General features: G+C 33.8%; 2 protein-coding genes across 7 annotated transcripts in view; both read right to left on the bottom strand.

Moving 5' to 3' along the window:
- Window positions 1-5,822: 5,822 nt before the first annotated feature.
- LOC149905793 (intraflagellar transport protein 81 homolog) lies at window positions 5,823-14,449 on the bottom strand. The gene is made up of 11 exons (XM_090105832.1): window positions 14,160-14,449; window positions 13,742-13,947; window positions 12,178-12,365; window positions 10,833-10,954; window positions 10,287-10,418; window positions 10,068-10,199; window positions 9,665-9,865; window positions 8,768-8,887; window positions 7,169-7,339; window positions 6,607-6,993; window positions 5,823-5,990 (listed from the first exon to the last, which is right to left on the bottom strand). Exons 1-11 carry the CDS (start codon window positions 14,304-14,306, stop codon window positions 5,823-5,825), a joined length of 1,974 nt encoding a protein of 657 aa, XP_089961958.1. The 5' UTR covers window positions 14,307-14,449.
- Window positions 14,450-14,988: 539 nt separating this feature from the next.
- Window positions 14,989-27,889, bottom strand: part of milt (trafficking kinesin-binding protein milt) — a 36,337-nt gene continuing 23,436 nt past the window's right edge. For all 6 annotated transcript variants that reach the window (XM_090105638.1, XM_090105637.1, XM_090105634.1 and 3 more), the window contains 8 exons: window positions 25,042-25,172; window positions 24,304-24,393; window positions 22,210-22,415; window positions 20,507-20,680; window positions 19,655-19,797; window positions 18,818-18,973; window positions 18,226-18,376; window positions 14,989-17,886 (listed from right to left, as the gene is read on the bottom strand). In XM_090105638.1, the coding sequence (XP_089961764.1) occupies window positions 17,145-17,886; window positions 18,226-18,376; window positions 18,818-18,973; window positions 19,655-19,797; window positions 20,507-20,680; window positions 22,210-22,415; window positions 24,304-24,393; window positions 25,042-25,172 (1,793 nt within the window). In that variant the 3' untranslated portion in view covers window positions 14,989-17,144. The remainder of the gene's footprint in view (window positions 17,887-18,225; window positions 18,377-18,817; window positions 18,974-19,654; window positions 19,798-20,506; window positions 20,681-22,209; window positions 22,416-24,303; window positions 24,394-25,041; window positions 25,173-27,889) is intronic.

Here is a 27,889-nt window from a genome sequence, read left to right as displayed (position 1 = left end):
GGTCAGGAAGGTGAATAGGTACAAAAAAAGTATAAAAAAGTCTATTTATTGTTGGTTTACTTTACATTATTTCAAATTTTATAATTAAATAACAATAAAATGAAATTAAAAAAATCTAACTTCTTCAAAAACTACAATGAAAAGTGGCGACGCATGTAAAACTTTCGTCGTTAAGTACCTACTGGTACGAATGTCGCACCGTTAAAATAAACGACACTATCATCTTAAAAGTATCACAACTGTTTGTTGTACAACTATAATAATTAATCCATCTTTTTAATGTGAGTTTTGACATTTCAGACATAAATTCATAAAGATAACGTTAATGATATTAAAGAAGCATACAAAGTAATGATTCAGATTTGCGGTAGACAATTTTGTATAGATTTCCTATTCTTATCGTTTTATATACATACCTACTAGTGGTCCGCCCCGGCTTCGCCCTTGTTACATATTTAGTATCCTATGTCCTTCTCCTGGCTCTAAACTACCTCCCTGCCAATTTTCAGCTAAATCGGTTCAGCCGTTCTTGAGTTATAAGTGGAGTAACTAACACGACTTTCTTTTATATAATATATACATACTTATAAGATAACAGGTGAATGTACCTACGTATCGTTTTGGGTGGTAGTTGGTGGTATTTAGTAGGGTAGGTAAGGTAATGGATTCTATAAAAGTAAGTACCCCAGTTACTTAAACTTACTATTTAGAAGTAAATACGTACACGTAGTAGGTATAAGGTACTCAATTTGTACGTACAAACTTTTGTTTTCAGTATAGGCTTGGAAGAAAAATTACAATTTAAAGTTACTCGTAAATTAAAATAATGAATTTTTATATTTACCCCGAACCTATAAAATAGAGAATACACAGTAGAGTTATTCTTAAACACCAATCACGTCGTCGTATAAATTACAAGCGGCGTAAGGTTTTATGTAGACTAGATGCAACGTGAGTAGGGTATGAATATGTCAAACGTCTTACAGATATATCGAATACAAGAAAGGTTTGAAAATGCGTATCATGTAACGCACCCTCGTTAACAGAGTGATGGATGGTGTTCTCAAGGCGTGCAAACGTCATTGTACGACCGGATCAGAAATTGTCCAATAACATGCTCATTTTGCTTGATACTAAATTGTGTTATTGTATCCCGCGATCGGCTTTCGATAAATTGTCCTGTGTGAAATATGGATACCCTCGCTGAGGTTATGTTACCAGCTATTGTGGTTGATTATTTCTTTCTTTTATTTCTGTATATAGAGAACAATAATTTATTTCTTTTATTTAAACTGAGAATAGGTTACTCTAATATCATAGGTAATGACGTATAAGTTACCTTTTTTGAGTCTGTATAAATCTACTAATTTATAAGTTTCTGCATGCACCTAATTAATCTGATCTTTTTAACTTTATTCATTGCCAACAGTTGACTATAAAAAAATTGAAACGAATATTGGGGAGTACCTACAGCTTGACTGCTGTTGTTAAAATAGTACAGTTTAATCTAGATTTACCGCGTTGTTATAAGTATTTACATCCTACCTCTTACTTGATGTCTTAAAACATAGCCGTAAATTTCGAAGGCAACAAACGTTTACTTCTTAGTACGTTAAGGGGAATAGAATAATGAACCATTAATTATTGAGACCAATAATAAATCCAGCACATTACCCCAGATATCCATTGAGATTACCTACGTAACCATCTACGAAATTAATGTTTTTACACTAACTCCATCAAACAACGTAGGAATTGATATTCCCAATATTTTTTTCGCAAACAGATTTAGAATATAGATTGAACATATTTATTTTTCGTATTGTATTGCATATTGTATTGTACATTTTGATTCTAGAACTTTTCACCTTTATAACGCATTCTGCATATTTATGATACGTAAATGGATTGAGTAACTTTATATAGGCTTCAAATATTGATTTAAATTTGAAAGTAAATAGGTAGCTACATTTCCTTCAAGTTTCAAGTTTCACTCATTTCTTTGAAATAATTTTAATTAAAGGAGAGAAAACGGATATCTTGTCGAGGACATAAGAAAATTTAGTTTTGTCTTTTAATTACTTCAATTGCAGGACCTAGTAATGGTCACATTATAGTCTAACAATTCCTTTATTTATCTTCTGATATATAAAAATGAATCGCAAAATGTGTTGGTAAGCGCATAACTCGAGAACGGATGAACCGATTTCGATAATTCTTTTTTAATTATATTCCTTGAAGTACGAGGATGGTTCTTATGTAGAGAAAACGTAAATATTATGTACCACGGGCGAAGCCGGGGCGGACCGCTAGTTTTATATAAAAATGAATCGCAAAATGTGTTGGTAAACGCATAACTCGAGAACGGCTGAACCGATTTCGATAATTCTTTTTTTATTATATTCCTTGAAGTACGAGGATGGTTCTCCGTTCTTACGTAGAGAAAACGTAAACATGTACCACGGGCGAAGCCGGGGCGGACCGCTAGTTTATTTTATAAGTAAACAACATTCGCGTTATAAAGAAACAACTCTACTCTTCACCAATAATAACGAGTCCGTTGTTCAGTGTATCCATGAGCCAAAGAATTTCTCTAATTTTCATCTCGTAGACCGTATGGATTCTTTAATAAACGAAGCTAGATTTTTCTCATTCTGCTTTATATTACTCTTTCGTGTTACTTTTCCACTCTCGACGTAATGTTTTAGTCACGGAAGGCTCATTTTTCATCTCACGAGTCGTTTCCTCCCTCTAGAAAATCGTTAAAGCGTTTACATTTTATACTATACCCGAATTTTCCTCCTTGCTCAAAAACGACATCGTTGAAAAAGCAATCAATGAGCGAGCTTTTGAATTTCATATCTAACAAAGCAAACAATATATTATTCAGAATAAAATTTGAATGAATTGAAAGCGTTATTAACTTATTAGTTATTAGTTATTACCATATCTATTTAATTGTTGAACATTCACTATTTATTTGGCGTTTATTACCAATCAATGTTGGTATTATAATAATTGGAGATTCTGAGGTGATTTCGTGACTCGTGTTTATTTATATTTTGTTCGATTTTCAATAATAATTATGGAAAAAGGAATCAGACGTGTAATGGGTTCAAATCAAGGTTGCGGTCTCTGCGAGTAATTTCTCTATCAGACTTCCGGTATCGGACAAGGTTAGGTGAGTATATGGAAATAATTGCGTTACACACGCAACCCATACATTATGTATCTTCAGGATTTTTTTTTCTAATTCGCTCTATATTTGCTATTTGCTAATATATCAAATATTGCAAGTGAAGATAATATTATGTACTTGTAAAAGATAACATTAAGTATTGTATTAAAATGTTCTACCTACGAAGAAAGGTGATAGATTTGTATTAGTAAATATTTCACATAGTGTGGTCAGCGATACCTGCTGAATAACTATAATACTTCTTAGAACTAATTAAACTATATTTTTTGCTAGCTGTCACACGAGGGTTTTTTTTTAATTTTATAACATTTTTCGTTGACGCTCTACTCTTATAGAGCGATGATATACCTATAATCTTCCTTATGATAAACTATCAAACACAATTTCCGAGATTAGTGTCTTCAACCGTACAAAGTCTTCAGTTCTGTAAGTATAGTTTCATTTAGAGTCATAATGTAGTAAATGTTACAACATACTTGTGTTAACAAATAAGAGGCTTAATACAAGAACTCTATTAAGGAGCTTGGTCCATTTTCATTCCCTATTCATTGCTAATCTGTGCCGCTTGTCGCATGTCTCATGACCATTATGTGTATTTCTCTTTATAGCTGTCGGCATAAGGCCGACGTTATTTATGTAATTGTTTGTATGTATTTGTATTATCGGAATTAGACAATAGTAATTACATTATTATTTTGATGTTTATATTGATTTAGAATCATATGGCCTTGGTGATCGTTTTGTTTCGTATTTGGTATGATATTTCCGTTTTGTTAGGCTTAATACAGATTCATATTTAATCAGTAATAGGTACATTAGACCTATTCTCACTTTCCGATACCAAAATTTACATAATTATCACAAATATTTAAAAACAGCAGAGGTACCAACTTAAAACCGAAATTATGAAATATTTGTGAATAATGTAATAAAATAAAAGACAATCAAATGCTGTCATTTAGAAAAAATATTGTTTTCAATACGGTTTCCAGATGTTATCCTAACTGCTAACATAATACAATATTTATGAATCATTGACAGAATCGTTAAGCTCCGGTGCCATAATCTTTTTAGGGTAATGTAAGTGAAGATCGATCATTCTCTAAATGTCAATAACGCTGATATCAGAGAATCAAATATCTTTTTCCAATAATAGAATTTTTGACGATATTACAGGTTACGATGACGCTTGATGAGATGTCATCTTCGGAGAAATATCTTTGTACTTTGTTTCAACCGTATTTACAAAATAATGAATAAAATTGGCAACTTGATCCCTACTGGGATTTCTTTATCCCATTTTCTTAATACAATACGTTTGTATTGTATAGCTTATAACTCTTATAAGTGTAATAAATTTCTCGTATAATCTTTCTTATACCTTAATAATAAATAGTTTTCAGATATATTCCTGCTAATACTTTAACTATCCTGCTAATATGTGATAAAAAAAAACCCAACCAAACAGAAGACATAAATTAACATTAATAATTATAAATGAAGTGGCGATAGATTTATGGGTAGCAATAAAATAAATTTGCCTGTTCAAATATATTCATGAGAGTCATAACAATAAAACATGATGTTGATGAAGATGATCGTATAAGACCATAACATATGTAAAGTGTAAACTTAGAACCCGTAAAACGGGAACCGCCGCGCCGCGGCCGTTCGATATTTCGCACGAAAAGAAGTCACATTCACTTACCGTGAAGTTTTAATTTTATACTCGAAAAATAAAATACAAATAAAGATAAATTTGCATGAAAATAAGCAGGAAATATCAACAGCGATCCATAGCAACGTGACGCTAGGGTGGACAAATTTTGGGGCCGTGTCACAACGTCTCAATACAAAAAATCTTTTATGAAATTCGAAATTCAACCATTTATAAAAATAATAATTTAAAGGGCCAAATTATCATAATGATATTCAAATGTTTGCTGCTTTTTTATATTGTACAATTATCTATTTTAATGATCTATCAATTAATATCTTTTCTATATCAAATTTTATAACTAGTAATGATATTGATTTAATTTATATATATTTTATTATAACCCAACACAGCTGAAATAAGGATTTCAGGTTGAACAATATGTAATTTAATTACATATTGTTCTAACATAATAAATTACTATAATATATTGCGGATTCAGTTAAAATTTTAGTCCCATAAGTAGGCATCATAATACGAGGAGCGTTTAATTAACAATATCACGTTCACGTAATTGGATGTTCCAATTTCACGCTGAATTGTAAGCAGACAATAACCAAAAACGAGGCGTGAGACGCGATTTGCTGAGCTATGTCATCTGCATTGCAAATTTATTAACTTTAGCTTGCAGCCGACGACGCGCCATATGCGACGCGCGTTATGAGATGACTGTCATTTCACCACACTTCATTGAGGTTCGACTCACACGCGCACAAGATAAACAACATTAATGCACGTGTTCAATTTGGATATCAAATTATTCGAGAAATTACGTGATTCAATACCAAAAAAATTTTCAAAAATAGAAACTTCATTATACTAAAAATAGTCAAGGGAGTAAACTGAAAAAAAATTCATTTTCAACAAGTTTATTATGCTCGTCTTAAATAACATAAAATGTGTTAATTATGTAAGGGTTAGCATCTGTGAGTGCTGAGTGATGTGCATACGGCCCTGGCGCGGCGCCGGCTCGCTGCGTGTCTTCAACTTGCAACGAAGCAGTTGCAGAGTATTCTGCCAAAGACGAGTTTGTTCCTCGACTGCTCCCTGGCGAGAGCTTATAGCACGCTGTTCCTATATAAATAAAAATATATCATAAATCATATAATCATAAATTATTTGAAAATTTCTAATATGTTTTTCAATATTGATTTTTAATTATGCTACCCTTATTGATCAGAAATGCGTTCGGGGTGTACCGTGTATTGCCTTCCTCAAATATGATTATGAATATTAATGGGATGCTGCAATGGATGTGACATTAAGGGGAAATGAGCAACTCTCCATCATTTTACGAAAAGAGTAAATATTATTACGTTGTCGATGTTTGTGTTAATGTTTATTTCAAAGTTCATGTAGATTCCATGTTTATTTTCTATCCAGTAACACCTAATTAAATTGTACTTATCGATTAATCATAATCGGGTTTTAGTAGATCATTTCCGAGTTTGAGCTTTGTTAAATTTCTCGATAAATTGTTGAGTGAATTTTGTATCACTTGTTTTCGTACATTAAAATGGGCTTCAATCAAATGTTAAGTGATTACTTAATTATAAAGTTTTGAGCTAAATGGAAATTAATTATTAAAGCGATTAATTACGGAACAGACCATACTATGAAAATTCGCAAAGCAACCAAAATAGGAAATAATAAATAATGAGAATAAACAAAGCATTTTGTAAAATCTTACTTCTTCCAAATTGCGGACAATCTCTTCCAAATCAAATATTTTTTTCTTCAGCGTCTCCATCTTTGACGGCTTTCGCGGGGACTGCATTGAATTTTTCATTTCAAACATTACAACTTCCTGCAAACTTTCTGCCTTTGTAATCTTTTGCCTCAAGTTTTTCCATTCATCCTCCTTACTATTCAGTTGGTCTGTCAATTCCTTCACTAAATTCTTTAAGTGTTCCATTTGAGAGGATATATTTATAGACGTAGCTTCGTACACTCGTTTCTTTTGCTCGTACATTTGCTGAATTGATTGAAATTCTTGTTTGATGGGTTTTATTTTATCAGCCAATGGCTGTAGTTCCTGTCGCACTTGTGACAGCTTTTGGGCAGTTTGTGCTACGAGCTAAACGGTGAAAATATACGGAAATATACACACGCATTAATAGCATAATTAGAAATAATAATAAATTAACATTCAAATAAATGATTTAATTATAGCTATTATATTATGGAAGGGCTCATTCAAGAATTGTATGTAGGTTAATTTATTTTATTACCGAATGAGAATCATTTTTTACCTGTGATAAGTCATGAAATGATTTTGTCTTTAAATCCGTTTGTTCTAAAGATGCTTTTTCGGTTTCATCATCATCGATCTTCATCTTTCTATTATTTAATAAAGCCATTTCTATAGTTGGATCTGAATTACTTAGAATTTGTAGAGTTCTAGTTAAAATGCCAGATTCAACCTGAAAGCAAAGTAAAGGATTGAAACTTTAGGGGGAATCCGGGAGACTTGCCCAGGTGGGAGAGTTGAACCACTTTCAATAACTTTTTAAATTAGGTGCCAAATTACGCCAAGTGGCAAACAAATGAACGAGCGTAACCCGCCAATCACAAGCAACTCAAAATTTTGAGTGATAACAGACGCGTTCGACCGTGAGTTCCGAAAAAGTGGTTTCATCGTCGCGGAGTGAATTTTTTTGGCTTTGTTGTTTTAATTGCTATGCACGCATTTATGAAGGTATATATGAAACACCTACGTTATTGCATTACTAGATTATCATATTTTGTCGTACGTTCAGTGTTGTTCTCCAGTTGATAGTGGATTTGTTGGAAAAAATCAAGATATGGCCTTGGGTCGGGTGCGGGAGAGTTGAACCAGTCTGCAGTCGGGAGACTTGAACAATGGTTTAACTCTCCCTTTGATGTTTGTATACTATTTAAGTTAGCTTTTGTTTTGTTTTAGAAAGAAAATGCCATTTCAGAATAAGCCTAAGGAAGGTAGTCGTCGCAGGAAAACGTTTACTAAGACTAAGATTGAAAGCGCAGTCAGAGAAATAAAGAGTGGCAAATCTATTCGTCAAATTGCAATCATGTATGGGATAGGCAAAATCACGGGTTTACGGTATTACCTCTTAGGTGAACAAAAGTTAACACCTTTGCAAGACAAGGGGAGCTAATACAAATGCTCCCGGATTTTCAATGTAAATTTAGAGAAATTGCTCGTTCGTTACTTATTGACCTGCAGTAAAATGCACTATGGTTTAACCATAAAACAAACAATGCAACTAGCATTCGACTACGCCAAATTCCTCCCAAGTGAACATCCAAGAGGCAAATATTGAAGAAATAGGCAAATAGGCACATATTAATTAATAGTAAGAAATGTCTTTAAATTAGTTTTGTAGATTTATTAAGCAGTATATACCTCAAAACGAGTATTTAATTAATAAAAAGAAGCGAATGTTATGTTTAGGAGTTGCTCTGAAAACATTTTTCACTAAATTGTTTAGAAGATGATTATGAATAATCTAGTTATTGTTAAATGTGTCATAACTAATGAATAATATGCTTTATTTGCGTCATTTCCTCTCTCTAAAAAGGTATGGGCAAGTGTCCCGCACCTGATGGGCAAGTGTCCCACCGGTTGGGGAGACTTGAATCAAAACTCATTTTTTATTACAACTTAGTTTACTATCTTCTCCTTGCAACTTTTATTTTCAGAATAGTATAAAATCTTAGCCAGATAATAAGGCTTCCATATGGTGTAGATCTTAAAGCTCTCCAGGTCACTGATCAGATTTTATAGAGTTTTTAGTAAAAAGCGGTTCAAGTCTCCCGGACTCCCCTATAAATAATAAAGTAAATAATGAATATTTATAAAATAAAAATACCTTAAACGACGACAAATTAGCTCGTTGCCTTTTATACACTGTACTTTTAGAACGTAAAGAATTAACATACTTCTTCAGCTCTTCGCCTCTCAACACCATATCTCCAAGGAGTTGTTTTACCTATAAATAACAAAAAACAGATACTTAGGTATATCATATATTTAAAACAATAATATTACTCATAAATGGAACGTATTTTAAACAGTTTTGTTAAAAGAACCTCTAGGTATATTATACATAGTTGATCCCTACTTTATAATTCTAATTGATATAATATTCTTAATACGGAGGTCGAAACCCAATCTCTCCGAACTCGATGTCGACCTGTTTTATGGAACGAGAAAATATTTGATCGATTTTCCATGCCCAAAGTTTGTTGGAGAGATTGATGCTATTTCGGAAATGGACGTAGGTTTATAAAATAACGAAGAGAAACGAATCACACAAAGTTTTTTTACAATAAAATAAACATAAGATTTGATGTGAAAATACTTTCTTAAAAACCTCTTTAAAAATATTTATATTTTCTGTTTTTATCAACATCAAATTTGAGTTTTGTTAAAAGATATATTAATGATGTATGTATCAAAAAAAACTAGTTCGGTAATTTTAATGAACGATATTAGTTACTGGCACATGAAACCTAGGGTGGGAGCGAGCCAAATGGGACATCGCCCTATTTAAAATTATATCGTTGGCGGTACGCATCAATAGCTTAATGTTGCCGTAACAGCAATGCGATAAAATATAAAAATAACATTTTTAGGAATATGTTCGACAAATTAATTAAGAGTTGGTTTATTCAATCTAACTAAACTAAATTGATTGATGAAGTTCGGTTCATTTCAATGGCCAATAACGAACAGATGATATTGAAGCGTAACAAGATCTTAATACTTCAGATTGTAGGTCAGCTAAGGTAGCTTCGTGTTCCTTGAGTGTTGCTGCAAGTTCGTGTACGTGAGAAGCGCTGGACTCCTTGTTGCGTCGTATAACAGACGCTTGCTGGCGGAAAGGAGCCAACTTATCTTCTTGAGAGCCCGATGTGGCGAGCCGTTGCTGCACCAATTGTTCGATCTCCCCGTTCACTTTGGTTATCTATAAATTTAGCATTTTAATACATATAAACATTTTGAGCTGACATCATAACGAAAGGGGACTATACATTTATAGTTCCCTGTCCATGTCTTAAAATACAATTACAATATAAAACAGTACTATAATTTATTAGTATCATATTACGAACAAAAAAATTGAATTAATGCATTTTAAAATAAAACATTTACGAAAACAATTGTACCTTATCTTGTACTACATTTAAATCGCTACGGTTCGGATGCTGCTCCATTGTTACAGTTTGCATAATATTCAGCTCTTTCTGTAAATTACTAGTTTCCTGCGGCAACTTTTCTTTTACCAGATATCTGTTCAGCTTTAAAGAGAAATAAAATTTTAGAACACGATCAGTAATAAGTACCTATATTGCCGGTCAGTAAATATTTATAGATGTATTATATACCTGGATTTCTTCTTGTAAATGTTTAATAACATCGTTAGCAGTCCTAGGAGCGGCGCTCTGCCCATGAATAACATTCAAGTACCGCTTTAGTTGATCTGATGCTGTTTTGAGCTGCGTTTGTTGAGTTTCGTACTGAAAAATAATTATTCATTCCGACATTATCTTTTAATTTGATGCGTCACCCGTATCAAAATAAAGCATCAATCACTCTGTGGACTCGGCTTTATTTTTAAAGCCCTCAATAAATTAAGCGTATATATTAAGTCCATAATAGACCTGTCGAAATATCGATTGATAGCATGAGAATTTTATTGGGGTAATCCCTTTTGATGACGTTATATCATAGCCCATTTTTTTAAGTTTTAAAGTGAAATTGTTCAAAATTGATTATACGTCGTGAAAGCACAGCCTATTTATCCGCGATAGAGATATAATACTCAGTCATGTACCTTCTTACAAAAACTGAAAGTTCTAGTTAAGCTTTTTTTTTGGTTTGGGTAAATATGTAATTAATATTTCCGACACTTTCCCCGTATAAACACTAACCTGGGCTTCCAGTTCCTTGGCTCGTTCCTGTTGTAATCTTAAAATTTTACTTTCATGTAAAAGCTCTTCTTTGTTGTTCACGTCTGTTAGATGCCCTTGCACATTTTCTAATCTTTTTATCACTGAAAAATATGAAATTGCATACGCATTCAATGATTCAAGTGTATGCAGTTTCTATTTAAGATGGAGAATTTTTATTTGATGTTCATTAAATATAAAATGGGTTTATATCAAAAACATTAGGTTGAGGTCGCGCTACGACTTTTTTTGCGAGCGGTTTGCCGCTATAACTGTAAAAACACCCGAGATGCACACACTACAGTTAAAAAACTGTGTACCTACCTTCAATATCTATAGGTAAGTTTAATGAAAAAAAAATTTGATGTGGTTCGCGGTTTTTACCCGCTAGCATTTTTATCAATCTGCGGTTGCGGTTAAAAAATCGGGAATCGAGAAAAAACAGAAAGTGATGCTACTTGTATTCATTTGCTTGAAACACAAAACGAGGCTAAACACCATAGTGCGACCTAGGCCTTAAGAGACAATTATTGTGCCTTGTAAAATACGGAATCAACCCATATTATTTTCTTTTTTATTCCCAACTGTTCGTTAATATATCTACAGTAAATTATTTTGCCTTAGCCTACCTATATTTTCGTTGTCTTTCAGTCTTTCTTTCTATATTTTCAATGGACAAGATGTTACTTACGTTACGTTACTACTTACGTTGTTAGGTACTTGTTCCTATTTTAATATGGACCTATCTGAAGCAAATTAAGTAACATTTAGTCTTAAAATCTGATATTTAAAAATGAATGTTGGTTTGTAAAATAGTTACTTATATTCAATTCAATGTGTAAAACTATCTAAAAAGTAAAAACCATCAGGTACCTACAATTTCCGAAGGTTTACCGCTACGAATATTTAAGAGGTTTCGAATACCCATCCCATAGGAATATCACGTAGCTTACGTAAACAAAACTACGATCGCTTCTGTTGCTACGTTATATCTCCGTACAAATAATTTACCTTCCTCACATCCCGCGAATTCAATCACCCAAAGTGAATTAAAATTTTACGCTAACTATTTCCTATTGACACAATAAATACACATCTACGTACCTACTTAACGTAGGTAAACATAGAATGAAATGTAAGGTATTTACTTATTTTTAATTGCTGCTTTGCAAATGTGACTTGAACAAATGAAATTACTAACATTATGTTTTATCAGTATCAGCATAAAAAAATTAACTATTTTTTGATCTTAAACAGTCAGTCGACGAAATCTGAAATAATAAGATTCAAGTATAGGTAGGCATATTTTTCTCGAATCAATAATTACCGATATCTCGTTCAACTGCCATCTCTTTGATATCATTGATAATTTCCGCAGCACTTTCCTTTTGTAGGTGTCGCGTTCTTTTGTGAACATCCTTAAACTCATCGATTAGATTGTGATACAACTCCAGTAAGTCTTGGATTGCATTGTTTCTCGCTACATCCGGTGGTATTTCGGGGACTTTTAAATATCTATAAGAGAAGGATTCGTTTTATGTGATAATATGAATTATCTGTTATTTTAAACACTTAACTAACTACCTTAATCATAAAATATAAACTTAACATCAAACATTCAATAGAATAAAAATAATTTGGAAAATCCAAAAGTGCACGCCTCATAATTTTTTTTTAATAAATATTTATTAATTATTATTTTTGTTTATTTAATAACAATTAAACCACATCGAATCAGACCCTGAAAAATGAAAGGGTTCTATTCCTGAGCATACTCAAGCGTAAGAGAAAAAAAAAGACTCGATTAGTAAAGTATTTCGGTCGCTATATCGTGTTAACAAGAAAAAGGATCCGCACATACAGACACACGGACGTCCAAGACAGAACTTTTTTAAACTGTTTTTTAACTAGTTTAAATAACAAAAATGACATCAAAAATATCATGAACGTTAAAAATAGTGTTTTTTCTTAATATGTGTGTGTATGTATTATCTTACAAGTGCAATGTATGATACATAAAGACATTTTAAGTTTGAAAAATCAGATGTTTTGCGCGAAGTGACAGTAGTACCCACCTCAACGCTTCGCTTATGAGGCGTGCAATAACTTAATGTTATTAACAAATTTACGTTAATTATTGGATAATGGATATCTTCATTTTTATCATGTATCATGTAAGTATGTCCCATGTTTTTATGCAATAAATGATTTATTTATTTATTTATCGTCTATCGTATATTAGGTATCTAACAACTGTCGTAGGTACCGCGTATGATAACTTTCTCACATAATGTAATTATTATGTCTACAACTGAAATAATAGATACTATTTTGCTAAATAAATAAATAATAACTCTACGTTAACTTCATATTTCTAACCGTAATAGCTTCTATTAGAAGTACGTAATACCGTAATAGGCACGCTTAATTATGACAAAGCATTCCCATGTGTTTATTTTCACAGCTTAGTATAAACATCTAAGATGGTGTTACCTCAATTAATTTCCGCAACAATAAAACATTAGACGGAAGGGAATAAACTTCGTGCTAAAGCTAACAAACTTTCTCATATACGTACCTCTTTTGTGCTAAACTCCCTAATTGAAATTAACGAGCGCAAAAATAAAGCCGCATAACCGAGACAGCCGAGACTCTACCTCCTTCAATATAATATCTCGTATATTTAGCACATCTCATCGTAAGACGTAAGTGATTAATGAAGAAAACGACAAACGTACGAAGCATAAACAACATCGCAATTACAAGTTCCCTCCGCTTATAAATTCGTTATTTTGGTTATAAGTACTCGTATATTGTAACTTGGCTTTATTGCTCGACGCGAAATTAGATTTTATAGCGATAGTCGTCTACGTGACGCTATTATTGTATACCTTGCAAGATACGCTGTATTCTTAACTTGATCCTTATTTGTTAGAAGCCAATGTAACACATGGTGAATGGTCCTAGCATCTCCTGCAAGGAGTTGAGATCTAAATACAGCTGGGTCTACTGCAGACGGCGGCCGATACTTCACATTGCTCAACATTTCCAATAACCTCACCGATACAATATCACTTTCTTCGAGAGAGATATCCAACTAAAAAGGGAAGTCAAAATTTTTAGTATCATAAATACAAAATAAAAAATACTAAATAGGTGTACTTAAAACAGCACAACTTTAAGCGTTAAATTTAGGTTGGTAATACCTAAAATAATATTCACCTATCGATATTCATAAAATATAACGACAAATCGGAGTCTTTCAGATGCAAACGAGGCAAGTTCGGTATAAGATTTATTAAAAGTTACCTTTTCTCCAGCATTGAAATAAACCAATAAGTCCACAAGTAATTGCAACAATTGCTTTTCTTCTAAAGCATCAAACTTTATCAAGTCATAATTTCTTCCTAAAGTTGCGTTGATTTCTTTCACAATAAACTTCATCTGCTCAGTCATTTTAGTTATTTGGAATTCTTAATTTCAAATAGTAAAATATAAATCTTTTCCCCACTTTTTCTGTAACCAAACTTGTTTACAACTTGTTTACAGCATTTGTTACTATAGCAACGGATCACGGCACCCAGGCACAGAACAGTAAAAACGTGGTAAAAACCATAGGTAAAAACGCCCAGGCCACCCTACTTCAGTCTCAGTAGTCAGTACTTAAAAAAGTTTGTCTCATATGATTTTTATTAAGGTAAATAAAAAATTTAAAATTTTAATGTGAAGTATTGTGATATTCCTAATATTAAAATAAGTACAAATACAAATGAATATACAATTAGTGCACTAGTTTTTGTACTGGCGAGTCACTTTTTTACAAGTGATGATCTAGGACTCTAGGTGATCTAGTGTTGTTTCTGAATATTTCCATTTGAGCTCTTCCTTGAGAAATTTGTTATTTTTAATTCATATTATTTTAATGAAGTAACTCGACAATTAAAAAATATATTTTATGGAAATATTTGTTTATCATAAAGTACTTTCATAATATAGGTACATATTATGCTTTCATAATATACTTGCACAAGTTATTTTCTTGAAGTAACGTACTTGTAGTTGATGTTCCCAACTATCTTAACCAATATCAATAGATACGAAAATAGGACAGCAATAGGAGAGCAATAAAAAACAGAGGTTAAGTTGGAATAATTTATATTTCTATTATGATACAATCATAGATATATCATATTATTGTAATCGTCAAATCTCAACAAGTTACGCTTACACTGTACACTTTGTGCCTTACACTTCAGTAAGTAGATCTCGTTATACAACTGCCAATCACGGAACAATTCGTCTCACAGCCTTATTGACTACATTCCACAAACTTCCCGGCTAGATGCTCTGCTTGAAGGGGAAACAAAGAAACACTAACCTATTTAAGTCTTCTACGAGGTTATAAAATTATACTAGTGGCCCGTATTCCAATATCCGAGTGTGAATCAATTCACGTTAGCTGTTAGATAATTGTATTTTTTATGTGGTTCACATTATCATTAAAATCATAAATATGTAATACTTTTTTCAGTAAATAACAAGTGATATTTAATACTTTTTATAATTTAATATTCCTACACGAATAATATATTTTATAATACTAGTATCAGTAAGATTTGTAGAAAATAGTAATATCATAATTCTTTGGCCATGAATAAGAATATTTTGAATACGTAAAAACTCAAATTATAAATATGGTTGTAAAAATGTATAAAGTAACATAAACATGATTTTTTTATTGATTCTCAGTAAATTATACAGAAATACGGAAATTGAACCTTATATGAAACCACTCGGATACTGTAATACGAGCCTAAGCGTTCACGTGAATGACGTAATCAAAACACATGACGCGATATCACTGGCTAGAACCTACTTAGCACCAATGAGGAGAGAAGTTAACTTTGTCTATGTCACGACAATATTACAAATATAAGAAGGTAAAAAGTACGAAATTAGCACAAAAATGTAGTCACATAGTGCAATGATCACAAACAATAATACGGTTTTAATATTTGAAACTATTGATAATACGATCTGTTAATAAAATTTATACTAAATTCACAATAATAAATTATTTGTGGATATGCATATTCACTTATACTATTTCTTATGTCCGTGAACACGATATAAGTACTTCAAATCCTCATTATAAAATTAACAATAAGTAAATAAATAATTAAGCTAATAGCGTTTTAATTACAAATAACTAGAGACGATTGTGTACGAACGAAACCTAATCGTGTTTATTTTCGTGATGCGCTTCGAATTAATTCACTTCTACTTACAACTATGGCATGCACCATCTTACATTTATTAGACCCTGAGTTGACAAAATAAGCACGCCGTAATAACAAATAAAGGACATATCGAATCATTTCAATACAAATAGAAGCAAAAATTGTTACATTACACTTTATAAACCAAATATAAAATTTATTGAAAATACTAAATTATCGTATTGATTTTTATTAACATAATAATTTGTACTCTTCTAAATTAATGAAATTATATATCATACATACAATTATATTAGCACTAGATCAATGTTAAGTGTGAATAATAATAATTAGTGTTCAATAATCGCTACCCTCGAAAATTGTTTAATTTACTGATAATCGCATTACCGTAATTAACTACAACCCTTTAAATAAAAAATAAGTAAATGTCGACATTTACGATTCATGTGAAACTAATTAATCAATAACATAATTAATTTTCGTTCAGTGTTTCTATAATACACGCTTGGTCCTCGCAATCTTTCTCTCTTGACATAAAAACTTTAATCCTAATTTCACTTTTTGTTAGGAATGTTGTAAGAGAGAGTTAGGAAATGCAATCGAAGACAAGTTAAGCTAATAATTATCATTGGCGCGATCATAGCCGAAAATTCGGAATATAAATTAAATTTTGATGTCAACAAAATAAATGCAAAAACATAAATAAAAAAAATCCTACTAGAACAAACAACGTCAAAATACTATAAAATCAATATCCTCACAAATATAAACATACACAATTATACAAAACATAAAAATCATCCTCGAAGACGACACATAATCCGACATCTACACGATACATCTAATAAAAAGGTACCTCATATAAAATATCACTACAATCTAAGTCTAAGTCTAAATCACAAGATGAACGAAACGAAAATACAAGGCTGAACGCTGTGTGCGACAACAACGCTATCGCTTCGAGGGACGCGGCTCTCTTTTTCAATTCCATCGAGCGGCGGCCGAGCGATTTGGCGCTAACGTGAACAGAAGACCGACGGAACGCGCGTTGCTCTCACAGTAGACCGCCCTTCCGGCCGAACAGGAAGGTACTGAGAGTGCCGAGCGGGGACGAGCTCACCGGCTGACTGATGGTGGTCGTGGGGGTCGCGCCCACCGTCCCTAGATCCGTTCTCGGACGGGGAGCTCGAGGGCCTCGCGTTCGCCTCCCTAGCGTGTTAGTGTTGGACACGCCGGGAATATCCAGCGCGCCTTCACCGGGATGCGCGGGCACGCCGAGCGGCGCGTCCGCTATATCCGGCTGATCCGCCGTCTGAGCGGCCGGCGACCGCAACGTTCTTTTGAGACACGTCAGCTGTTCCATGGGACTGCGGTGCACGAGGCCCGTGTACAAGGAGCCGGCAGTCTGCAGCGCGAGGGGGGCGGGGGAGCCGTCGGCCGAGGGGGAGGTGAGGTAGCGCCGCCGGAGGATGGACGTGCCGCTGGCGATGAGCGCGTGCAGGGAGGGCGGCGCGTCGCCGGGGCGCGGCGTGGGCGGCGGCGAGGCGTCGGGCGAGCCCAGCAGCGGGCTGTTGGCGGGCGTGGCGGTGGGCGTGAAGTGCGGGCGCGCGGGCGGCGCGCACAGCGAGTCGCGGCGCGAGCGCTCGGGCGACACGGCGGCGGACGAGCGGCGCGACGTGAGCCGCGAGCTCCACGCGCTGCCGAGCACGCTGCTCGACAGGCTGCTCATGCCGCTGCTGCACACGCTGCTCACACTGCTACCTACGAGGCTGCCATCGTTTGGATGTAACACGGTGCTGTTGCGGAATAAAATAAGCCTCGTGAACAAGCAATTTCTATATGCGGTTATATGTTAGCATGGATATAGTATGGTGATCGCAAGCGCGTTTCAACAATGAACGCTAAATGCTTATCAATACGTTTAAAAGTTAAGTTCTCAAATAAATATTTTATTATCTAGCATAATTTCTACAAATTAATATCATTATTAAATTTAGAAGGCATGATCTTTTTATCAATATTTCTTTTATATTTATTAAGTATACCTCTGAAAGCATTACTTACTTGAAATTAGCTTTAAGTTTAATACAGCATAATATAGCTTAAATAACCCAATACTAGAATATGACGATTACCTATTAGTGAATGTATAAATGTGACTGGAGTGTGGCAGCCTCAACATGTCATCGTCTTCTTCGACATCAGATAGCCGATACATTCGCAACCCAAGCGCTTGTGCCGATCGAGAACCTCGCACACCTACACCTTCTTGTTCTTCTAGTAAGCCTAGAAAATTGATTTACAATTAAAAATTTATTCATTGAGAAATTTTAACTGATATTTTAAAAGATTTACTCTGAACTGCAAAGTTTTAAATTTTTATTTGTAATAAATAAACTCGTACAGAACTTAACTGGGGTTAAAATTATTATATGAGTAAAAGCTATATTTTTGTAAGTGCCAATTTTTTTTTGAAGTGAAAACTTCTTTAGCGGCGTTGAGCACTTTTTCTGTAATGGGTATAAAATCTTAAACTCGCGTCAGGACACGTGACCTGATCGAAAAAGCGTAAGACGGATACCATTCCAAAATATCAAACATGCTCAACGTTAATAATCAAGTTTTCACTTCTCCCGGCACTCCCGGAGTGCAACCCGTCTTTTTTTTTATCTCAGTTCAAACAATACATAGCCGGGACTAGCGTTTACTAGTTCATATTATAGTTACCTGACATGGTGGGCTTAGCGAGCTGTGCCCAAGTGTGCAGTGTGAGCGAGCCCTCCATCGGCTTGACGATCTGCAGCTTGTGCGGCGTACGGAACCGCGACACACCGCCCGCCACACCCGCGCCCCATACCGCGCTCTCCTCGCTTATATCGCGCTCTAAATAGAATAATAAATAAATAATAAATATTTCGGGAAAATTTTCACACACGGCACGATCTGATCCCATACTAAGCTTTCGCTTGTGTTATGGAAACCAGATGGCTGATAAACATACATATATAATTTTAAATAAATACTTATATAGATAATTAACACTCAGACACAGAGCAAACATCTATGTTCATCACACAAATATTTGCTCCGGGTGGGGATCGAACCCACGACCTCTGGCTTGAAAGGCAGGGCCACTACCAACCAAGCCAACCGGCCAGTCGCCAGTAAATATATACAAAAACATAATAATTATTGCCAATTTTTTGTTGTATAAATTGTCAGTGAGACGGTTATTACGAAATAATCATATAAACTTCGTATTGCAACTCTGAGATATTTATTTAATTTATTTGGCACCAAAATTGAAAATACAATATAAAAAATACCTGTAAAATACAAATTAAGTATTGTAACAATTCCAAAAAGATCGAAATATAGAAAGAAGATAGAAAGTTTCTGTAACACTAACCAATGTCGACCGTTCAAGTAAAAAAAAAATATTTCAATAGATATTATTTATAAGGATTATAGATACTATAGTGTACCTATGTTAACTCAAACTAAATCAATTATTAATCCATTGCAAAAAATCAACTTCAAAAACAAGGCTATAATCGTGCATACCTGTATGCCTGCGGTGCCTAAGTACATGCGAGGCCGCTAACGAGGCTCGCCGGGAATCTATCTCTTGCGGTGTGAGACGGCGTAGAGCCGCCGCCAGCTCCGCGGCGCCTGGCGCACCCGGCACGCCTACGCCCGCACCGCCACTAGAAGAGTGTTTGATATTTAATAATTTTTAAGCACACATTTATAATAAAAAAAAATGTGTGCGTGTACTAGTGTACACACGTAAGAAGTGAAACTTCTTTATGACCTTATCTTTCAAAAAATAATTTACTATATGCAACTTTACAGAAATACGTCGAATTTCGCGTGGTAGGGATAAGAAAAAGATGGCGCGTAACGGAAAAATGTCACGTGTAACGAAAAAATGTTACACTAAATTTTTTTCCAACCCCGATAAAGAAGTTTCACTTCAAAAAGTTTTATACAAACAAGCTAAGAAAAGTTTTATAAAAACTACATACATTATTTAATAACAATCCAATGTTAAGCTTCTTTAAATATGTCTGTCAATGTTTTCTTCGTTTATAGGAACACTAGCGGTCCGCCCCGGCTTCGCCCGTGGTACATGTTTACGTTTTCTCTACATAAAAACCATCCTCGTACTTCAAGGAATATAATAAAAAAAGAATTATCGAAATCGGTTCAGCCGTTCTCGAGTTATGCGCTTACCAACACATTTTGCGATTCATTTTTATATATAAGAAGATTTACATTTATAGCATTGTCAAGTCTAGAAAGAAAATTGTTATTTTAGCATTAGATAAAACATTCTTACCATCATCAACTTACATTTATTCAACTTACATTTTTTTTTACAATTTGTAGTTTAAATTTTATAAAGCTACTTACGGGTACATTTCTTCGGATTCCGCATCAGAGACGTCTTCAAAGAAGCTATCCGTAGAGATAGTTTTTGGCTTGGGTTTGATCACACTCGCACTCTCCGGTTCAGAACCGGACAACGACGCGCCTGACCATCGGGAAGCACACTGCACTGTTTCGAACACTTTTTGCATACTAGAACTGAAAATAATAAATACAAAATTGATTAATTTTCGAGAGCTAAGTCTTTTTATTATATGTAAAAAAATCATCTTTAAATATTTAGCTTGAATCTACTCGACCAAATATGAACAGAAATTGTAACTATAACATCAATCGTCTCAAAACACAACAATTTCGCCATCATCATAAAATATATCAAAACAATTTATAATTGACTGCTTTATTTTATTTTTAATATGATATTAATAACTTCATCTGACCTGACCCATTTAAACGGACAGTTTTCACTCAAACTTTGTACTCTTATCAACGATGAAAATGAATGAAAAATACTTTATTGTACACCATAAAGAATACATTTTACAAAATTAAAAATACAATATAACAATGTACAGTAGGCGGCCTTATCGCTGGCAGCGATCTCTACCAGGCAACCCAGAAAAGACGAGGAAAATAAATGAGTCAATAACATGGTGGTGCAAAATAAATAAAAGTGCCAGAATAATAGTCTTATTATATATATACTATATCTACATATATGCAGCTTACATTATTATATACATACACAAATAATAATATATTATATACACAATACACATATTAGATAATAAATAAGAATACATACTTAAATATATACAAGCATACATACATACATACATACATATATACATACATACATATTTTATAAGCACATATATTATAAATAAGTCGACAGAGTTAATACCTAGCCTGTGACAGAGTTAAATAATAGTTTTTAACTTTCTTTTTGAAAATAAAAATCGATTGAGCTCGTTTTATTTCTTCAGGTAAAGAATTCCATAGGTTAATAACGGTGACAGTGTAGGAGGAATGGAAGAAGTTGGAACGGTGAGAAGGAATACTTAAGGTTAAAAGGTTGGAGGAACGGAGAGTGAGGGAATGCTCGTTGAGGAATTTGAAATTGTCTTTAAGATAGGAAGGGGTCTTAGGATCAAACAAAATACCGTATAACGAATGCAACATATGAGCATACCGGCGAAAACGTATAGGAAGCCATTCAAGTTTTTTGCGGAATTTGGAAACGTGGTCGTATTTCCGGAGACCAAATACGAACCGAATGCAAAGATTTTGAAGGCGGTCAAGAGAATCGAGTTGTAACTCGGTTAAATCGGGGTAACAGGAGTCGGCGTAGTCAAGGATGGGAAAGAGTAAGGTCTCTGCAAGCGAAATCCTAGTAGGTATGGGTAGGAAGTTGCGCAGCCTGCGCAATACAATAATTTAATGAGTCTGTGCTTTTTAGTTTTTGAAGTGAAAACTTCTTTAGCGGCGTTGGGTATAAAGTCTTAACCTCGGGTCAGGACACGTGGCCTGATCGAAAAAGCGTAAGACGGATTTTTTTTTAGCCCTTATATTCCATGCGTAAGACGGATACCATTCCAAAATATCAAACATGCTGAACGTTAATAATCAAGTTTTCACTTCTGCCGGCACTCCCGGAGTGCAACCCGTCTTTTTTTTTAAATTATTATTCCCAAAACTATTTTAGTCAAAACATGACTATTACTCACTGGGCCAACGGGTCCCCAATCCCCGAGTCCAAACTCAGCTCGGAGTACACAGACGAGTGCATCTCCCTATGCAAGCTGTTGGGCAGCAGCCCCGCGGCCGCCGCCACGCTCGGCATGAGGCCGCGGACGGGCTCGCCGCGCTTGCGCACTTGACGCAGCGCCTCTTGCGCCTCCGCGAGGTGTGCGGCCACTTCTGCGTACCTCTCCTGTAACAAACATAAGTAAATAAGTAGTTCAGGACATTTTTCACACACGGCACGATCTGATCCCATAATAAGCTTTCGCTTGTGTTATAGAAACCAAATGGCTGATAAACAAACATGTCAATTTTTAAATAAATACTAACAAACATAATATTATTATATGAAAACATATCAAACGTATAAAGAACTTATATATTTAAAATAAAATCACTTATGAACAAATTGTGGGTTAGGTTAACCCAAACTAGGACAGCCTGTATTTTGGGGTTTACCTTCCTTAATGACACAATAATAATTAATAACAGAACTATAGCATATTATTATCTTAAATATGAATCCATCCTAGAGAAGTGTGTAAACAAACTGACCCCATAGACGCTGTCTACGCGAACTACCACACGTCGTTAAGTTTTCTTATTTATTAATCTCTCATCTTTTGTTAAATGAGGAAACATGTAGATATATGTATGCTGACATGAAGCTCATAAAAGGTAATAGAATAATTATAAAAAATAAACTTACTACACGCATTCTTCTAGCAACGTTTCGGATTACTTTAAAATTTTCATGCCGTTCATTTAAAAAAAAACAACACTCTTTATCATTGTTTGTCTTTAAGACAAGAACAGTGTTTTTTTTTTTATATAGTAGGTTAAACAAACGATGCACACTTCATTCAGATAAGATAAAGAATTACAGCTATCCATTTATATGCACACGCAGGCATTAATCTCTGAGGTCTTCCGTTACCAGGTACATTAAATTGTTTGTTGTTTTAATTATTTTAACGAAATCATGCGGAAAAAGAGATAACAATAACAAACATAACAATATAATACAACATTTTTATGTTAATAAAATGCATGTTGTCCCGGTTTGTTTATAGAGTCACAAATTAATTTATAAATTGCATAATGATATTTATATTTAACCGAAATAACCAACGGTAAGCAATTATTATTAGAAACCGTATCAGCTTATCAAACATTTACATTTATCTTTGTGTGCTATCATAAATCTATGTTATTTTTATGTGTTAAGGCCAATTTGCAAATAATATGAGCTAGGAATAAAAGTTGTTTTCATATTATTGATAGATTAAAAACACTCCGCCCAATATCAAAGTCATATTATTATATTATATACTAGAGTATTATCAGACAATATAATATCATAATTTTATTACATATACAATAAATTCAAAATTCAATTATTGATAAAGCAGAACAGACAACAACTTACATAAAAATTTTATGCTAAGCAGTATAATTATTTTACAATAGTATTCAATGTGTAATAAAAAAGATGAATCTTTAATAAATCACACAAGTGTTAATATTTTCTAATGCCCAATCATATTCACTTTACGCTTCATTAGAGACCACCTTATAAGGCGCAACTGTACTATCCTATCTACGGCAATTACGTAAACATTTCGCGTCAACGTATCTGCATAATACGATTTATTACACGTAATACTATCTAAAATCCTATTTATATTGAATCACGGGCGTCCAGTAACCCAGATGAGCGACCTAATTCCAGCGAGCGTGAATTGAAATAAAATAAGCATAATTTATAGTCTTTTCAAAAATATAAAGCATTCATTTAAAATCGTACCAATGAAATGAAAAACCTTTATAATTGAGTGTATATTCCCACTGTATAGAATAGCTAGTTGACCAAATGAGGTAAGCTGTTTGTCATATAATAATGTATGGAAACCATATTGGGAATATTATGCGTATTTTCTCAAATGGATAAGTAGACTTTGCCTTTAACGATAAGTCAGTGTGGTTATTTCATAGAAAGTTAAGAGTTCGTGATATAATCTGAACTTACGTTGAATTGTATTGAATAATCATTCTAGAAAATATAGTAAAAGTCCTACCTTAGCATCTGCCAATTCTGACGCGAGAGCATTCTGGTTTTCCCTGGTAATTTCCAATATTCTAAGCGTATGTTCGTGTTCGGTTGTTAGCTGAAAAAAACAAACGCACATACAATATAAGTCTTAAAAATAGTTACGGAACAGATAGGAGACCTAAAAAACTACACCCACATTTAGGTTATTGTGCCAAAACACACTCCATTGACATTTAAAATTGATGCTCGTTATTTGGGTTAGTCGGCACTACCTCGACTAACTCGTTCAGATTTAAGGGCAAACCTGTCAAGTCATTATGCATGTCGAATAACGGTTAATATGCTCGTTATGTAAATTAAGGGCTTAATACAAACAAATAGATCTATAAACAAAATAAAAGTAATCAACGGCCAGTTATTTTGGGAAATAGAATGAAATGAATTTTTCTTGCCGGTTCGAAATTATAACGCCGCCACATTCCGACAGCCCTCGCACCAAAATAAACAAGGGCCTGTCAAGGCTGTGATAAATGATATTTCATTGTAAATAACTTAAAATACCATTAGCAAAATTCATATTTCTGTTTGTAATTATCACATAAAATATAATTAATACTTCGTAAACAGTTATTGTTCCTATTATAATAAATCTAAAATAATTTACAATTCTGGTCCATTAATAAAGCAGATACTTGTAAAATATATAAACTTGATAAGAAAGGCAACAAATTTATAGGCATAGATATTAAGAAATAACAATTACCTGCTGTAAATTTCGTTCGGTGATAGTCAACCTCGCGTTTGTCGAATCGAGCTGTTGCTGCAGTTCAGACGACCGTTGCCTCTCCTCCGCCAACTCAGATCCAAGCTCATTTGTCTCCGAATTAGCGCTCGCTAAAGAACAAATAGAAAAATACTTAAACAAATTAAATCGAAACTAGAATAGTCAATAAAAAAGTCTAGATTATATCCAACTAAGTAGCCCGTTAAATATAGACTTCATTTCTCCGAGACGTGCCATATCGCTAGTTTTCAAGGGCTCTATGAAACTAAAAACTATTAAGTGAGTTGTCAATGCCATGCAATTTTGTAACATAACTTCTATTGAACAATACTATTATTTTCACATCGTGTTTTTCGATGTTTACGACTCATAAAAACTAGCTAAAATCTATATGTACGATTTACAAAACGATTACTTTTTAACATCAGTTAATTATCGTATAGATTAGCTTTAATTGCACGCTAAACATAAATCCTTGAGTCGAGTTATACCTTGAATACAAAATAAACTAGAGAATTAACTAAACAATCACGATAACGAAGAATTGTTTTCCTCGAATGACCACTTTTATTGATCGTGATCGTCTGTAAATAAGCAATCTATACTCAAGTCATTTCTCTTTAGTTTTACGATACTTTGTCGATGCGAAGGAATTTCATTTTGAATAAATGTAATGCCAATGTATTTGACGTAATATGTTACATTGCGGTACCTACATATTATCTTCAACTCGATGTAATTTATGATCGTGTTCGAGCCGATCCCGCTACATAAATTCCATTACCCTCGTTTAACATTCTGTACAATAATGTTACTCGACTATTAGACATAAAACATGGACGCAAGAAATTGTATTATTACGGTATTGTATAACAAATACACACCTCGAGGAATTTAAGTGAAATAGTGTTTCTACAATTGATGTCGTCATTTCAGTCGAAACTTATATTATCAAACTGCATTTTGTTGGAATCTTCTTGTGATGAATGAAGGCAAGTTAAAACAAGTATGGTCTGACAGGGTGCGAATCTTAAAGACAACACGCTGCTAGGCCACCTTGCTTCACCGAGCCCGAGTTATCTTCTTCCTTCCTTCTTCACTTATGTCATAGTAAATAATAATAAACAATAAACATATATACAAATCATTCCAAGCAAGATAAGGTAATTCACATAAATATGTGAGTATTGAGTCCTTTTAGCATAATTATCTCTCAGTGGAATTTTGCTGTTGTTGAAGAAATAAAATATGACGGAAAATTATTAAGGAAACGGTATCAATTTAATCTGTACGTGTGCCCATTAATACTATAGAAATGTATTGATAAGTGCACGTGAATATTTAACTTATCTGATTCATGATTATTAAATAACCCACATATTTGAAGAATTTACAATGTCGAGCAATAATAAATTCATATGAAACGGATACATAATATCTATATTTTTTATACCTAATTAAAAGCTTAATCATCCTTATTATCACATACATATTACGATAAATCGTTGTCATGTGTTGCAAAAATAGCATGATGGAATGTATCAACTGTAACAACATGAACATGTGGGAACAAATAGCGTTGAACAATCGTTAATTGCGAAAGCTCGCTATAACTTGAGTACGAGCAACATAACCATTTAATCGTTTGTATTGTTCTAAATAATGATTTCTTCCGCGCCGCTACCGTCTAAGGAGATGACGTAATTGTTCATCCATGAAATGTTATTAAGTAATTTCATGGTACAGCATCAGACGGAAGAAGCTCTTTCCGCTATTTATGATTTAGTACAACATTGCGTTATGAGCAAAAAAGAATATGTAAGCACGGTAAAGAAATGGCATTGTTTAACTTTCACCAAATCCATTTTGTGTTATAAAATTTTACGAATGTTACAACTACCATTGTTGTGTACAATTTATTTTAGAAATCATTTGGATCAACAATGTCTGAATTATCACTAGTACAATAACATTAACAAAAAATTTACATTTTAATTGTTTAAATAGAAACGTTAAACAAAATATAATTAAATGTGTATTTTCTTGATGTTTAAAACTCCAATATGCATGGAAAATACACATAGGAGCGAGAAAACGCTATAATATGCAATTTGCAAACTAACTTGAGATGTATTTCTCTAGAGAACACCACTTAAATATTATATTATACGCCTAAGACAATAGCTTTACAAATGAGGCTAAAGCTTTGGTCTGGTGATCATGACGCACAACGCTGAGGTATGCGCCCCAACGCAGCGTCACGACACAGCATTTACCGTCCCTGCGGAGAGGTGGTCAGTTGATTTTGCCGCAGCTACCAAGGTAGACGTGAACATGAACAATTTTGCTGTAATTATCAAACTTTTATGTTTTTTGTCTTTATTTTTATATAAAGAAGGATAGCTGCGAACTAATTCTATTAAATTGTCTTCGAAAAAATTCATATTGTCGCATTCATAAATGCCGTGACGCATACCCGCACACCGCAGTGTTCAATCGAGAATGACGCCGCGCTGTGCGGGAGTACACCTCCCCACTCACCGCGCTTGCCCTTCGCCGCTGACGCGTACTGCGACGGAACAAGAGAACATTGTCGACGTTTTTCATATGATTGAGTGTCCGGCATCGCAAACCGTATACCTCAGCGTTGTGCGTCATGATCACCAGACCAAAGCTTAAACTAGAACTCTGGGCATCGTTAAGTAGAACATAATATGTTGAATACTTTATGTAATCTGTACAAAAAATTACATAAAATTTTATTTAGAAGACACCTCAATATAAAGAAAACGCAATAATATAGATACTCTTTAAACTATACAGCTAG

The sequence above is a fragment of the Colias eurytheme genome, chromosome 9 (assembly GCF_061535395.1).
Source record: "Colias eurytheme isolate Ceu_HAF_F1 chromosome 9, ilColEury1 Martin Lab GWU primary, whole genome shotgun sequence".
In the NCBI taxonomy this organism is placed as follows: Eukaryota; Metazoa; Arthropoda; class Insecta; order Lepidoptera; family Pieridae; genus Colias; species Colias eurytheme.
Note: the sequence above shows the minus strand (reverse complement) of the source record. Positions and strands in the feature narration are given on the sequence as shown.

Coding starts and splice junctions, on each gene's coding strand:
- LOC149905793 (XM_090105832.1), bottom strand. CDS start 14,306: ATGACTGAGCAGATGAAGTTTATTGTGAAAGAAATCAACGCAACTTTA. Junction 12,366..13,741: donor AATACAGCGTATCTTGCAAG/GTATACAATAAT, acceptor CTTCTCTTATAG/ATATTTAAAAGTCCCCGAAA. Junction 8,888..9,664: donor TAGCTGACCTACAATCTGAA/GTATTAAGATCT, acceptor TGTTATTTATAG/GTAAAACAACTCCTTGGAGA.